The sequence below is a fragment of the Magallana gigas genome, chromosome 9 (genome assembly GCF_963853765.1).
Source record: "Magallana gigas chromosome 9, xbMagGiga1.1, whole genome shotgun sequence".
NCBI lineage: Eukaryota > Metazoa > Mollusca > Bivalvia > Ostreida > Ostreidae > Magallana > Magallana gigas.
In genome coordinates this window covers 30,176,364-30,190,554 of record NC_088861.1, presented here as the reverse complement: position 1 = coordinate 30,190,554, position 14,191 = coordinate 30,176,364, and the positions used below count along the sequence as shown (strand labels likewise).

Genomic DNA, 14,191 nt, shown 5'->3' with positions numbered 1-14,191 from the left:
ATTATGTCACAGAGTGTACTACTAGCGGATACGATGCCCCTGTGATTCATTCCCAATGATCTGCTAAATTTTAAATATTCTTCATAACTTTTAAAATGAAACAAATTAATAGTGTATGGAAAGAATAATGCCTGAAATAAACTATTTCTCGAACTAAAGCCTTGGTCATTACAACCCCCCCCCCCCCCTTGTCTTCTTCAAATGGATTGTCTGCCCATGATTTCCCAAACTTGGAACTCTTCTGTTTTAGGAGATAGCATTGTTTAGCTGTCAAAACAATGCGATATGGAAGTGCCAGTAAAACTGGAACCCGTTGAAGAGTTTCAACTAGATGTCAACTTCAAGGAAATGAAATTTTGCGTGCTTTGTCAGAATACAATTTCTGCCCGCTCTTACAGATGCCTGTCATCAAACACAAGCCAGGAGCAATACAGGGATGTGTTCAAACTGATGCGCATCCCGGACATCAGTGGGTTTGCGTGTAATATATGCATAAACAAATTCAACCGCGTTCTAAAGCTGACAAAGGACCTGGACACTAAGATAATCAAAATTAAAAATGAACGAGATAAGCTGATATCGACTCTGTTAGATATGCCGGGTGTGCGATGTCTTGAGCGTCAGGTCCTTGAGAGGCCATCACCTCCATTAGAAACAGAGCGTCTGCTCGCCCCCATTCCAGAATTAGAGAAAGCTAAGGAAGACTTGATAGTTAGGCCCGATTCTTCAAGCAATGTCATACTCTCCCCAATTCCAGAATTAGGAAAAACGAAGGAAGGATCTTCAAAAACCGGCATGTGCACTCTCATGCCTAAATTAGTAGCAAACTTAAAGGAAAACTCCCTAGTTAGGCCTGATTCTTCAAGCATAGGCATGTGTCCTCCAATTCCCCAATTAGGAACTAATGTAGGAGTGTTGGTCATTCCTGCGTCCCCAGTCATCCCAATAGTTGAACCTTCACATTGTCCTGCTGTTGTCCAAAAGGTTGATAAAATTACTCAAACCAAAGACCATACTGAAGAATTTGAAGTCAAGGTAATTAGATTTAAGTTTGGTGAAAGTTTATTTGTAATATTCAAAAGCTAATTCTGTGTATGTATATGTTTTGTTTTAAGTTCTTAATTTCTGGATATACATATGTAATTAAAAACATCTTGTTTCAGTGACAGAATGTTTTAAAGTATGCAGCCCAAAATCGTCGGAAAACCAGTCAGTAAGCATATGCAAGACTGTCCATGGGCCAGCTCACTTAGATTTTCTCGTTTTGTGACTACGTAATGCCTTTTCGATTGGCTCCTTTCCACTTTAACGCAGGAATTCTCCTTGATCCTGTTAATGCTTATGCATGTATGTAATAACTGGCATGTTTTTATTACATACCACATAAAAAAAATAATTTTTACTTACCGGTACAAGTATTTATTGAAACCAATAAAAGTTTAATGAGATGGCCCCTATTCAGTAAGCATACGCAAGACTAATTAACTGTTAATCTCAACGAGATTCGTCAAGACTGAAAATTTTTGACGGACGTCTCTTTGGAAGAGACGTTCGTCAAAAATTTTCAGTCTTGACGAATCATGCCAAGATTAATTAACTGGGGGTTTCTGACAATGGCAGCTGGCCTGCCCAGATGTAACTGTAATTTTTAAGCTTGATTGAACAGATTTGTGTTTAAATACCGGTAATTAATAATATTTTTACAGGTAATTGTTAAGTATAAAGGAATTGAGAGATTAAAGATCATCAAAGAAGAGCATCAACAGGCAGCCATAAAATCAATGCTGAACAACGCCTCAACAAAAGCAGTGTTAAAAAATTTCAGTCAGAAAGAAAACTGCAGAAAGGAAATGCTGGGCATAGTGAACAATGTTATAACAAGCGAAATAAAGGAGATCTCTAAAAACGATTGTGAACTTTTCAAATTGTCATTTGATTGGCATGATTGGGAACACGAAAGTCAGCTCCTCCAACAAAAGGCGCCATATTTATTTTCAGTGTTAAGCAATGTCATCTGTTTGCGGGAGAAGCAACAAAACCTACCTCCGATGCTGACTGCCTTGGCGGTGCTCCTGTACGGTCGTTCTCAGAACATGAACCAGCTACAGTACAAACTTGGATTTAATCTGCAGAAATGTGGTTTGAACAGGGAGGTAATTATATGTGTTATGTTCTAAATGGTGGTGTAAAAACACATTTGGGGGCTAGATAGGACTCATTTTGTTTATTCACATGTCACGTACAATCTAATATCGCAAAAGTTGCACAATTTAAATAATAAAGAACAATTTAGTAATAAAGAGAGCCAGGGCAAATAAATGGAAAGTTCCTAGTTTGTAAGATGTCATAGAATATATTTAATTTTCTATCCTTTACCATACCACTTACCGCTGGGTTATTTGCTTGTACTACCAATAAAGTTGGCGCCTAATCCTTCCATATACACATTTAGCATGATACGCAGATATGTTTACTTAGATTTTTAAGTCATGAAAAATAATTTCTTTGATATTTCAGAGTTTGAATTTTTTTCATGACTTGGGAATATCGGTTTCCTATGCAAGCCTTCAGAAGAAAACTAAAGAGCGTGGGAAGCAACAAGAACATCAATTCCAGTCACCGATGTCAACCTGTATAGAAGAAGTTAAAAGTCCGCAGAGTGTGGAAAATGATGCAGAGGATCAAACATCTACCAAAACTGACAAAAGGATTAGACCTATGGAACTGCTAGTTAACAACTTTGGTAATAATACTTTAAACGTACTACATTTGGCGATGTATTCTATTTAGCGCTTTTGGCGGAATGTGGCTTTCGCTAAATCAAGTACGTTGCTAAATGCCATACATCTATGTATAAGAATAGTCACATGAAGGAATACGCTAATTCAAATTCACGCCAACTTGTTCGAAAACTAATTTCCGCCAAATATCGTACACACCAAATACAATATGTTTACAGTACATCGCAATCACTTATTTTTTAAAATAATTTTCAACTTGAAGAACTAAGAAAGTATTTTATTTATTTATTTTTTAGTATCAGTGAGAGAGAGAAAGAGAGAGGGAGAGAAAGAGAGAGGGAGAGAAAGAGAGAAAGAGGAGAGTATCATTACTGTAGATTCCTAATTAAAAGTGAGGAATTAATATCCACGTAAAATGGCGAGGAGCAGCCCTTGCGGATTTTAAAATCTCATTTTTATTTTTGACACAGTTTTGAACTATAGGAAATAATAACAAAAAATTTGTGCTCGAGATTTTATATTCTCACGAATCACGGAATTAAGTACACGCATAAAATAAGGAATATACAGCTTTTTAAAAAAAAAAATCCTCTTTGCAGGGAAATAATTTTTACATTTCTATTTTGTAATAGCTTATTTATAAAAGAGCCCTTTTCTAAATGTGTCACCGATTGTTATATACTACAAGTATTTCACAAGTTTATTTTTTTTTTTCAGTTTGAGATATCTGAGCAATTAAGTAAAACTATTTATATTATAATATATAGAATGATGTATATATGTACAGTTGGATATAAACACTCTTACTGTACATGTATTGCATGGTACAGTGTACTACATGTACTCTACTTTTTAATTTAAAATTTTGTACATGATGAATAGTTGTACAGACTCTTTAATAGACCCCTTTTCTGTAACTGCAAGGCAAAGTGACTTAGTTTGGTGAAATATGACGTAACATCAATTGTTTCATTAACATCATTTAATTATCTATTTACTAAAACTTTGGCAAAGTATATATCAATTTGCCCTGCAAGAGAGCAGTACCGCAGTTATCATGAAGGAGTCTATATTTCTGTTGTAGGGAAGAGAACCAGAGACAGACATTTTGTAGGCTTATCTAAAAAACGCAAGATATGTGACAAAGTCAAGGCTAAATCTAGAACTACCGAGAAAAATGAACAGGGACAGAACAGAATAGAAACACCCAAACCATTGGAACCCACATACAGAATTATGGAAAGACTAAACGAAGGAGAAGACAAGAATAACCTTGTTGTGGAGATTAATGACTGTGCTGTTAATGGAGTGAATTGTGAAGTAAGGTCATAATTGTGTATACAGACAATTATAATTATTGTTCCTCACATGAAATTAATGTGAATTGCATGCATGTTATTATTATAAATAAGCTTCATGTGAATTTCACATGAAGCTCATTTTGCATAAAATTCACACGAATTCAATTGAACTGTGTACTAAAACAATCCCTACATACATTGTATCTCAGTTATTATGTCTGTATGCTTCTTAAATACTGTACAAAGGGAAATATTCGCCCCATTTTATTTTAACCCCTTTTGCCCTTTGTTTTCACTGGAAGAAATTAAGACTTTATCGGCAAATTCCAATGTCTTCACTTATATCTCTTTAAACACAACTGTGTCTGGGTGAATTCAAGATGGGGCGAAACTGTTGCAAGTGTAGAAGGGCGAAAATTACATGGGGCGAAAATAATCCTGTATACAGTACCTTTGGTTTATTAATTAATGTTTCATTATTGTTTTTCACACGTACTTCTAATTTATTCATATATTGAGGTCAAGTAAAAAGTGTTTTTTTTTAACAGTTACAGCATCAACAACTGAAGAGTGAAAACGACTCAGAATCTAGTAGTCATGACGAAATAGAGAGTGATGGTGACCATAATTGTTCAAACCTTTCAGGTGATTTGACCAAAACTAAAATATCCCAGCAGTATATTTTATGCAATCGTTTTTTCTAAAAATTTTAAGGAATACCGGTAACTGACTTCCATGGATATATGCTCCCCTTTTATTATTTGGCCTTCATTTGTTAAAGCTGAATACCTCTCGTAAATAAGCATGGTCACACAGATACCTAGTATATAACCCTTCGAATTCATTACACCTGATAGCACACCTGATAATCGTGGTGGACACGTAGTATTCCTTTTGTGGTCTTTGGATTTTAATATGCATTTAACTTTTATTTTATGTGCATATTCTGTGATTGTAAATAATGTATTAACCAATTTAATTGATGTTAGTATTCTCCTGGCTTGGAAGAGGTGCGTAAAATTCGATAATTTCATCGCGATTGCGTAACACAGCGAGACAATATGTCTACAGCGAAGCACTTAGAACTGTGTAGAGTTCTGTGCCTTAAATAGGGGTTGTAGGGACATCAGTGATGAAAGAGAAATATGGCGGACAGTGCTTAATTATTTATGAGCGGTGTTCATGCAGCTTCAACACTAAATAATATGTACTCTGTACTCTGACCCAAACATGCTTGACTTCTCTTAACATAGTACCTTCAAGATTTAACTCTATGTATCATAGGAGAAACAGATCCAGACATTGACCTAGATATGGAAGTTACCTCAGAACCAGAGGAACACCTCAGTAACCATGGTAACTCATAAACAACCATCCCCAATAATTTGGATACAACGGGACCAAAGTATGTCTAACTTCCACTGTTGATTTTGATTGTCTGTATATTACCGATATGTTTATATTTCACCATAATTAATGCCCTATTTCATTATCCACATTACGGTCATTCAGCACAGCATAATCAAGTTATTCAAAAATTTCTAATTAAGAAATTATTTTATTGAAATCTTATTTAACATTCTTGATGTAAAATTTGTCAAATTTTCACTCTGCTTGTTGTTGGTCATTTGATACACAACCCGATACACCAGTATACTAAACCCATGCAATATGTTTCAAGCAACATGCACTTAGATTTGTCATTTTGCAAAGCAGTGCTTTGGTCATTACAATGGATTACTGGTATATTTCACACAAAACATTCAAATGCTACAAGAAATTTTATATTTGCATGAATTGAATAATTTTTGCCCCAATCAATGGTCAGTGACACTTCTTACCAAAATCAAAGCTCTTTACTGATATGTAAATTTCAGGCCTCCACAGGGAGTGACTGAACTGCCCATTTAAAAAAATTGCTTTGCATTACGATTTTGTTAAAACCTTGACCCAAGGTCATATATTTGTACCACAAATAGATCAAGGTCACCTTTGCAGCAGAACCTTCCTTACATATTGCAATCCAGACAAACCAATAAAGCTGTGGAAAACTTTTATTAGTGATCAATACCATTTCTAAAGCTATAAAGGCTAAGTCTTATGATAGCATTTCTAACTTTTTCTCCTTAGGTAGAAAAAGCTCAACTGTTTCATGTTCAAATGTTTTCCATCCAAAACCACAACACAAATCAAGGCAGGAATTGAAATTTCTCTGGAGCGCAGCCAAATGACTGGAAATAAATTGTAACTTAATTAGTAGAGGTTGTTTTGATTATTTAATAATAAAAACTTCCTAAAAATTTATTATCTTGTTTTCCATTCATTATAAACAGCTAATATTCTGTACATCATTGTTTTGCAGACTATTACATGAACCTGCAGGGTTTCCCCATTATAAAATGTATTTGTTTGCTCCATAGCAAATGCTAGTGGATCCAGATATTGCAAGACATGTACCGGTATTGTATCCAGACCTCATCTTTGTACAATTTAACAGCCAATCTGCACTTAATCAATGGGTTCCCATATTGTATTGAGCATTAAATTGCAAAAAAAAAAAAAAAAAAAAAAAATAAACCCATTGCTGTATAAAGGCCAATAAACTGAACTTCAATCTAGTTACAACTCAATATAAATGAATGGGACGAAAGGCTCTTTCAGCAGAAAGTTTTTCAAATATGAATTTATAAATAATCAAATATGAATTATTATCTAAAAGACTTGAATCTTTATCACATTAGGAAGCTTGCATTGTAATATCACAATAGATCATAACAAACTTTTAATGGCATTTCCCTTTAAATTCTAAATTAAATTCTGCGCCCCTACAGGGGCACTTCTTTCAGTCTGGAAGTCACAAAAGAATTACTTGCATGTAAATTGAATTTTCTTCATTGAAATAGTTTTATAGTGTCAACCAAATAATAAAATAAACTCCATGATAAAATGTGGCACATTTTAATTTCGACAAACTGTGAAATATATATGACAATGATAAATCAATGGTCAATCGAATAGAAACGATAATAATAATAATAGTACAATCAAAAGACAGATGGACGGCAACTTTCTGGTATGACCTAGATTCTGGACCAGGCATTTGATGTCAGGGGATGAGAAGGAGGGAGAAAAAAAAAGAAATTCTAAAATTTACCTAGTATGAATTATATCCTAATTAATTTTACTTTGTGAGTAATATAATTTTTTTTATTTCAAAAACTGTTAATTAAACAAAATCATAAAACTGATTCTTTTTTTTTGTGTACAGTACCTTTATCATGATGATATTCCAATTTATCAATTTCTTATTGAAAATATAAAATCTATATTCTTATCCGACTTTGGTCAAAAGATACCTCTATTATCAGTTGGTTTAAAAATATTAAAAAACATGTGTTGACCCCAACTGTCTCTCCTCCCAATCATTTCCCAGTCATTGGGTAAAAATTTACATAAATATATGCAATTTAAATCTTAAACTAATAATAAAAGTGAAAGCTAAAACACCAGACATGAACATTGACAAAATCACAAAGCACAAAATGGATGCAAAGTGACAGAATTTCAACCACAGTTATACCAAATACAAAAAAAAACTTCAACCACTTTGAAGTAGTGAAGTTTTCACTCTTGCACTTTTGGACTTTTTGTCAGAAAAACTTAGCAACACAAAAAACCCTCAATAAAATATGCTATAAATATTCATTTAAGATTAAAAACTTAACTCTGGCAAACCATATAAAATATGAATTGACAAAATCATTGACAAAGGGAAACAACTCTTTCTCGAAAATTGCACTATAAGTTAAGGAGATAGCATTCTAAACCTAATGTTTCCATAAAGCGTGGTTGAATTACATCTATCACAAGTATATCATATAATATAATGAATTAGTAAGTAAATAAATATTAGATAAGTACTCACAGTGATAACAATTGCTCCTTTTGTTGAACTCTTTATTTTAGAAGTGCAAAGTTTATTTGAGTTTAAGCGATTACATACTTATATAATCAAAACACATCGCCAGATTTGTAACACGCTACATGTAACTCACACATATTGATTACTAGCCACAATCCCGAAGTACCGGAGAGATACACATGACTGGAGCACTTGTGTACAAAAGAAAATTAATAAATACGCAAAACATTCGCTAATACTGTTGGCATCACCCATGTTCAAATGATCACTCTGCTAAAACTTACAGAAAGACAAAAATTTATAAACCATTGACCAACAAATTTATAAAAATAACAATAATTTATTAAATAATAAATTAAGTTATTCAAACAATTAAGTAATTCAAAGTTTTGGGATATTTTGGTATCAAGAAAATGTCCTCGTATGAACAAAATCTTAAAAAGAGAAAGTTTAATTAGTGCGAATTAACAAAGTGATATATCACTTGATTTAGTTTCTGTTTAACCACCAGAAAAAGGTCCATAATTTATATCACAAGGGCTAGGACACGATCAACTTTCACTATCAATTTCACATCAATTCGAACGAAATATTCACACAAACTATTGCACTCACTCAATTTCACTATGAATAGTCATTATTCAGAAAAATCACCTAATAACAGCTTTGCAATCGGCTGCTAAAATAATTGTCAGTTCTTTTAAATCTTCTAATGTTCTATAACAAGCAATCATATCATACTTTCATTTTCACAGAAAAAAGGGCGAAACACATATTTTTACTACCCTACTCTCCCTGCATTAGTTCTAGTCTGTAACTGCCATATGGGGGCAACCTATTTGTGATAAGGTTATGATGGGCATTCAATAGCACATTTGGTGAATAGATTTCAACCTAAAGCCAATAGCTTGTTTGAGTCTAAACGTTTACATTGGTGGGGTGTGGAGGATTAGAGAAAAAAAAAACATAGAGAGGATTGCACAATTGGCAAAGCCAACACCATAACAACAACAAAATTGAATACAAAACCATCACATTTCTCTCCTAAAACATAGTCACTAAAACTCCAGTAATGTTTAATGTAGATTTTTGTTTTAAGACTTGACACAACACAACCACATTCATATATATTAAAAAACCCATCTATAGCTGAGGATTTTCTGATGGGGGAAAATATAACCATTTAACTGCCACCTATGGCATCGTGTGGCAAATTTTCACCTTTAGGAAATGCCCATGTGATATGCATATGGACGGAAAATAAAGAAATAAAAGTCACAATAGTACTGTACATAGGAATACAACTGATGCATCTGTACAACAAAATGATTAAATCGCAAAATCTAAGCTAATAAAACACTGCATGAATATTCATTGGATATTTCATTCAAAAGAAAGCATGAATATTCATAGAAAATTTGATGCAAAACAGCTTGAATATTCAAGTATGTAAATTTTATCAATATTTACATGTACAGTGTGGATACATGTGGCCATATTATAATGCTCATATACAACATTGTGACTTAAATCAACATGGAAATTACATCGAATTTCTGAGATTGGTCGTGTGATATACCACATTTACACTTACTCATGTTTACATTCGCACCATTTAAAAATGATTCAACAAACAAAAACCTAGCTCTCTTAAAAAAATCAAAATATAAATAATCTATCAGAAAAATAACACTATTTATGATATATTTTTTGGTCAACATCACTAATGTTTCATATATCAATACAATACATTCGTTTTTATTTGATGCTGATATTCTATTTTAAGACAATGTATTGATCATTCTACACTTCACAAAAACTCTTCTAATTTTCTTAGAAAACAATAAAATGACACAGTCTTTTTCATTCATTTGAAAGAAAAGGAATTGCTCAGTGATGGTTGCTTGTGAAACAGTCTGTGTGACAAATCATCGTGTATTTCATTTTTTTATCTTTCCAAGTTGAAGTGTGCACACTGAAAAATCTACTACTTTATTTAACATATGAACACAAAACGAGTCGACAGCTTGTGAAGTTGAACACAGTTGTTTGTGAAAAGAAAAAAAATTACCCAAAAAAGTGTAAGACACTATTTATCCACAATTTTAAAAAAATTATTCTTTGCTTCACTTTACTTTAAAAAATATTTAATTGAAAGCTAAAATATGTGTCATTATATTCATAAAACTCAATTCAGTTGCTCCCATACACAAAACAAAAATTGTTCCACTACAAGGTATAGAGCTGATCTGCACAAAGATGGACTTGAGCGGTGATTATAATGAGGGTGGGTGGGGGTGGAATGATGGGGTGGGGGGGTCAGGGCTATTCACAGGCCAGTTTACTGTCAAAACTACTCATGGCTATTCCAAACGCTTGGACGGCACACAGAGGGTAGTTGAAGTCCATGGTAAATACATCCTCTGCCACGCGGCCAAACTGCATTACGATGTACTCCACTGAAGAGAGAAAAAGAGATAATCAGGATTACTTATCTTTAGATTTTGTTAATACCCTGTGGTAAGTTAAGGCTAATATCCATCTTTGAATATTAAAAAGAAAAATTCCCTCTTAGGAAAATGGTACCCGAATACTGGGCCGGTACACTACCAGTATTTCTCTTTTTGCTCAAATTGTGTCAATACCCCGAGTTACATGATTTAACATACACCTACTGTTGAAATTTGATATCTTGAACACTGATATCTTGAATACATTGGATATGTTGAAGTGATTGGTAAGTCCAAACCCATTATTTTTGAAGTATTTTACCCTCAATGTCTTAAATACTCTGATACCTCGAAATTACATTTTTAAACAATCCCATCTAGTTCGAGATAAGGAGGTTTGACTGTATTTCATAATGTCTCTCAATATCTGGAAATTTATGGATTTCATTTGTTGCTTTAATATCAAATAAAGACTGGAGTGTCATTGACCATTTATCATAATGTTGGATTTACTTAATTTTCAAATGAAAAAATGTCCTAAAAAATTAAGATTGATGGAAAAAGCAATAAAAATGTCAGCATGAGAAAATCCCTTCATTTGTAATCCAAATCTCTTGAAACTACAAAATCCCTTGAGACAGTCCCTTCAAATTGAGAGGAAATTGTCTTACCATCATTGTCATGTACAATTTGGAAATTCTTCACGGAGGCCTGGGTGACTCTGCCATGGAAATTGAGCACATAGGACTGGGTCTCTGTACAAAACGAAAACAAAAAATTAGTCATATTTATGAATTATGAATAATTGAAAGATGTTTAACTGTTAAATCAGAGATGGTATTAAATATGGTAAGTTAAAATGGATTCTTAAGCCATCATATAAATGCATATATCATTATGAGGAAGGTGATAAAATTTAGTAATAAATTTCTTGGAACTTGTATTTAATATTAATACAATGCAATTCTGCTTCTCATTACATAACCTTTACAAGATTTTCTTTTGTGATATTAATTTTTTTCAAGGACTAGTCTCTCTCTCTCTCTCTCTCTCTCTCTCTCTCTCTCTCCATCCATACCATCATTCCAAACAGGTGTCTTGTTGTGAAGTTCCAGAATATTCTCCATGTTCTTCTTCTTCCATCTGTCAATCAACCCATCATTATCCTACAGAAAAACAAAACAGTCCATAGATCAATAAAGGCAGTGCTCTCTCTATCCTGTCCTGCCGCCATAGATACGTCAGGTGTAATGGTCCATGAAATATTTACAGAAACTCAAAACATAAAATCAACAGAAAAGAACACATTCAGCTTTACGTGAATACCCTTCCATAACATAAAAATAATATTCTAATTCTAGAGGTCCAAGAGGTCAGGCCATAAGCACTCCTCTTTTTATGGCCATTTTGATTCAATATATATAATAACTTGACTCATCATTGATTGCTCCTTCCGTTTCAAATGCATTATAAACACCACACATTTGCTTGACGAGTGAAATTAAAGCATATGTGGTCTTGAAATCAAAATAACACACCCAATGAAAAGTATCAAGGCAAATATCTGTCTTAATTAACTAGTTCCTAAAGTATCATTGTGATGAGAGGACTGGCATATAGGTAGAAAACAAATTTACATGCAGATCGAAAGCTCAAAAAAGAAAAAAAATAGATGGAACCAAAATTCTCCACCTTAACAAGAATAGAATTCCTGGGTCCCCCGCCGGTCAAGCTGTCTAGTATCGAGTCCATCGACCAAGGCTGATTTAGGAACTTGACCAAGGTATTAGTGGTATAAACATTTAGTATAAATCTAATGAAAATCCGTCAAAATTTGTAGGCATGAGAGCGCTTACAAGGCCAATTTTCGGATAAACTGGAGTCATTATTGTGGTCAAAGTCCCATAACTCCAACAAAAAGGATCGACCAATGCTGATTTTCGAACTTGACCAAGGTAATAGTGGTATATACATTTGGTATAAATTTAATGAAAATCTGTCAAAATTTGTAGGCATGAGAGCGCTTACAAGGTCAATTTTTGGATAAAACAGAGTCATTATTGCGGTCAAAGTCTCATAACTCCAACAAAAAGTATCGACCAATGCTGATTTTCGAACTTGACCAAGGTAATAGTGGTATATACATTTGGTATAAATTTAATGAAAATCCGTCAAAATTTGTAGGCATGAGAGCGCTTACAAGGTCAATTTTTGGATAAAACGGAGTCATTATTGCGGCCAAAGTCCCATAACTCCAACAAAACGTATCGACCAATGCTGATTTTCGAACTTGACCAAGGTAATAGTAGTATAAACATTTGGTATAAATTCAATGAAAATCCGTCAAAATTTGTAGGCATGAGAGCGCTTACAAGGTCAATTTTTGGATAAAACAAAGTCATTATTGTGGTCAAAGTCTCATAACTCCAACAAAAAGTATCAACCAATGCTGATTTTCGAACTTGACCAAGGTAATAAGTGGTATATACATTTGGTATAAATTTAATGAAAATCCGTCAAAATTTGTAGGCATGAGAGCGCTTACAAAAAAGTGTGACGGACGGACACACGGACGCACGGACACACGGACGCACGGATGCACGGACGGACGCCCGGCATTTCTATGTCCCCGCACCGCGTTGCGGCGGGGGACAAAAATTATAATGCACCAAAAACTGATAAAGACGCAGTGGCTTACAGATCTTGGTTTGATGTCGACTCGCTCGTGGTCCAAGTTCATCCCGGGGATGATGATGGTCATTTTTCTGGGACCTTTGAATCCTAGTACATTTGTTTCCTGTAAAACACCAACAATTCTATATCACAACTACCTATATAACATGACAGAGCTCTTCTTGCTTTAAGTTTTATTTAATGAATTTTTCTCAATTAGAGGTGATTAATCATTATAGTTCTTTTTTTCACTTATATATTTTGGAGCTTTCAAGCTTCCAACTTTTCACTGTTCCATTAGACCAATATACATGTATTTGAAAAAGACTTTAAAATAACAAGGTCAAGTGCTTTTCTCAAAGCATGTCATTGACCAAATCTAAAATACTTATATCATGCAGTACATAATATGAACAAAATCATGGGATTGAGGATCAAAAAACATGAATGTTTTTTTTGTTCAAACCCTTAATTAAAATTTCATCATCAAGTTACAAGTCACTTACATATATAATTCCTACTAATTCCTTCCTGGCATTTTCATAGTTAGTCTTTGGATTGTCACCATTGTCAAACAATGTAAACTGGGTTCCTAATAAGTTGGCCCTGTAAAATCCAAAATCAAAGTAAAGAGTATTGCTTGTATCAATTCAATAAAAATATATCCATTCTTCAGTAGCTAGTGTTTCTGGGATGACAAAGGGAGAGTACTCTTATCCTTGACAACCTTTGTCAAAGGGAGAGAATTCGTCTTGACAGAAATTTTTTTTTCCAGTTAATAATGAGCTCTATGGCTGAGGCAGAACCGCTGTTATTGTTATAAATGTATGACTACACCATATTTCGGGTTCCTGAGATGAGGAAGGGAGAGAACTTTTACCTGAGTTTGCCGACGTAGGCTTCGCCTCCGCGGGACAGATCGGTGGGGTCGGTGGAGAGCAGGTAGTTGGAGGTGGCGCTCTTCTTTCTCTTCCTGCCCGCCAGTAAAAACACCTGTAACACATAAGGTCGAAGAGATATAGTTAAGTGTACAATTTGAATGAAAGTACTGCCAGGATATGTTACATTTTTTCAATGTGTGATGTGTAATTCTATTACGCTGCT

At 34.0% G+C, this 14,191-nt stretch overlaps 2 protein-coding genes across 8 annotated transcripts in view; one reads left to right on the top strand and one right to left on the bottom strand.

Moving 5' to 3' along the window:
• Positions 1 to 246: 246 nt before the first annotated feature.
• Positions 247 to 6,346, top strand: LOC105339739 (uncharacterized). Its single transcript, XM_066072375.1, has 7 exons — positions 247 to 1,035; positions 1,707 to 2,153; positions 2,518 to 2,743; positions 3,826 to 4,061; positions 4,591 to 4,687; positions 5,327 to 5,447; positions 6,173 to 6,346. Exons 1-6 carry the CDS (start codon positions 286 to 288, stop codon positions 5,407 to 5,409), a joined length of 1,839 nt encoding a protein of 612 aa, XP_065928447.1. The 5' UTR covers positions 247 to 285; the 3' UTR covers positions 5,410 to 5,447; positions 6,173 to 6,346.
• A 638-nt stretch (positions 6,347 to 6,984) lies between these two features.
• LOC105339740 (tubby-related protein 3) overlaps positions 6,985 to 14,191 on the bottom strand; it is a 51,288-nt gene continuing 44,081 nt past the window's right edge. For all 7 annotated transcript variants that reach the window (XM_066072371.1, XM_066072372.1, XM_066072374.1 and 4 more), the window contains 6 exons: positions 13,968 to 14,080; positions 13,594 to 13,693; positions 13,113 to 13,211; positions 11,493 to 11,580; positions 11,086 to 11,169; positions 6,985 to 10,423 (listed from right to left, as the gene is read on the bottom strand). In XM_066072371.1, the coding sequence (XP_065928443.1) occupies positions 10,290 to 10,423; positions 11,086 to 11,169; positions 11,493 to 11,580; positions 13,113 to 13,211; positions 13,594 to 13,693; positions 13,968 to 14,080 (618 nt within the window). In that variant the 3' untranslated portion in view covers positions 6,985 to 10,289. The remainder of the gene's footprint in view (positions 10,424 to 11,085; positions 11,170 to 11,492; positions 11,581 to 13,112; positions 13,212 to 13,593; positions 13,694 to 13,967; positions 14,081 to 14,191) is intronic.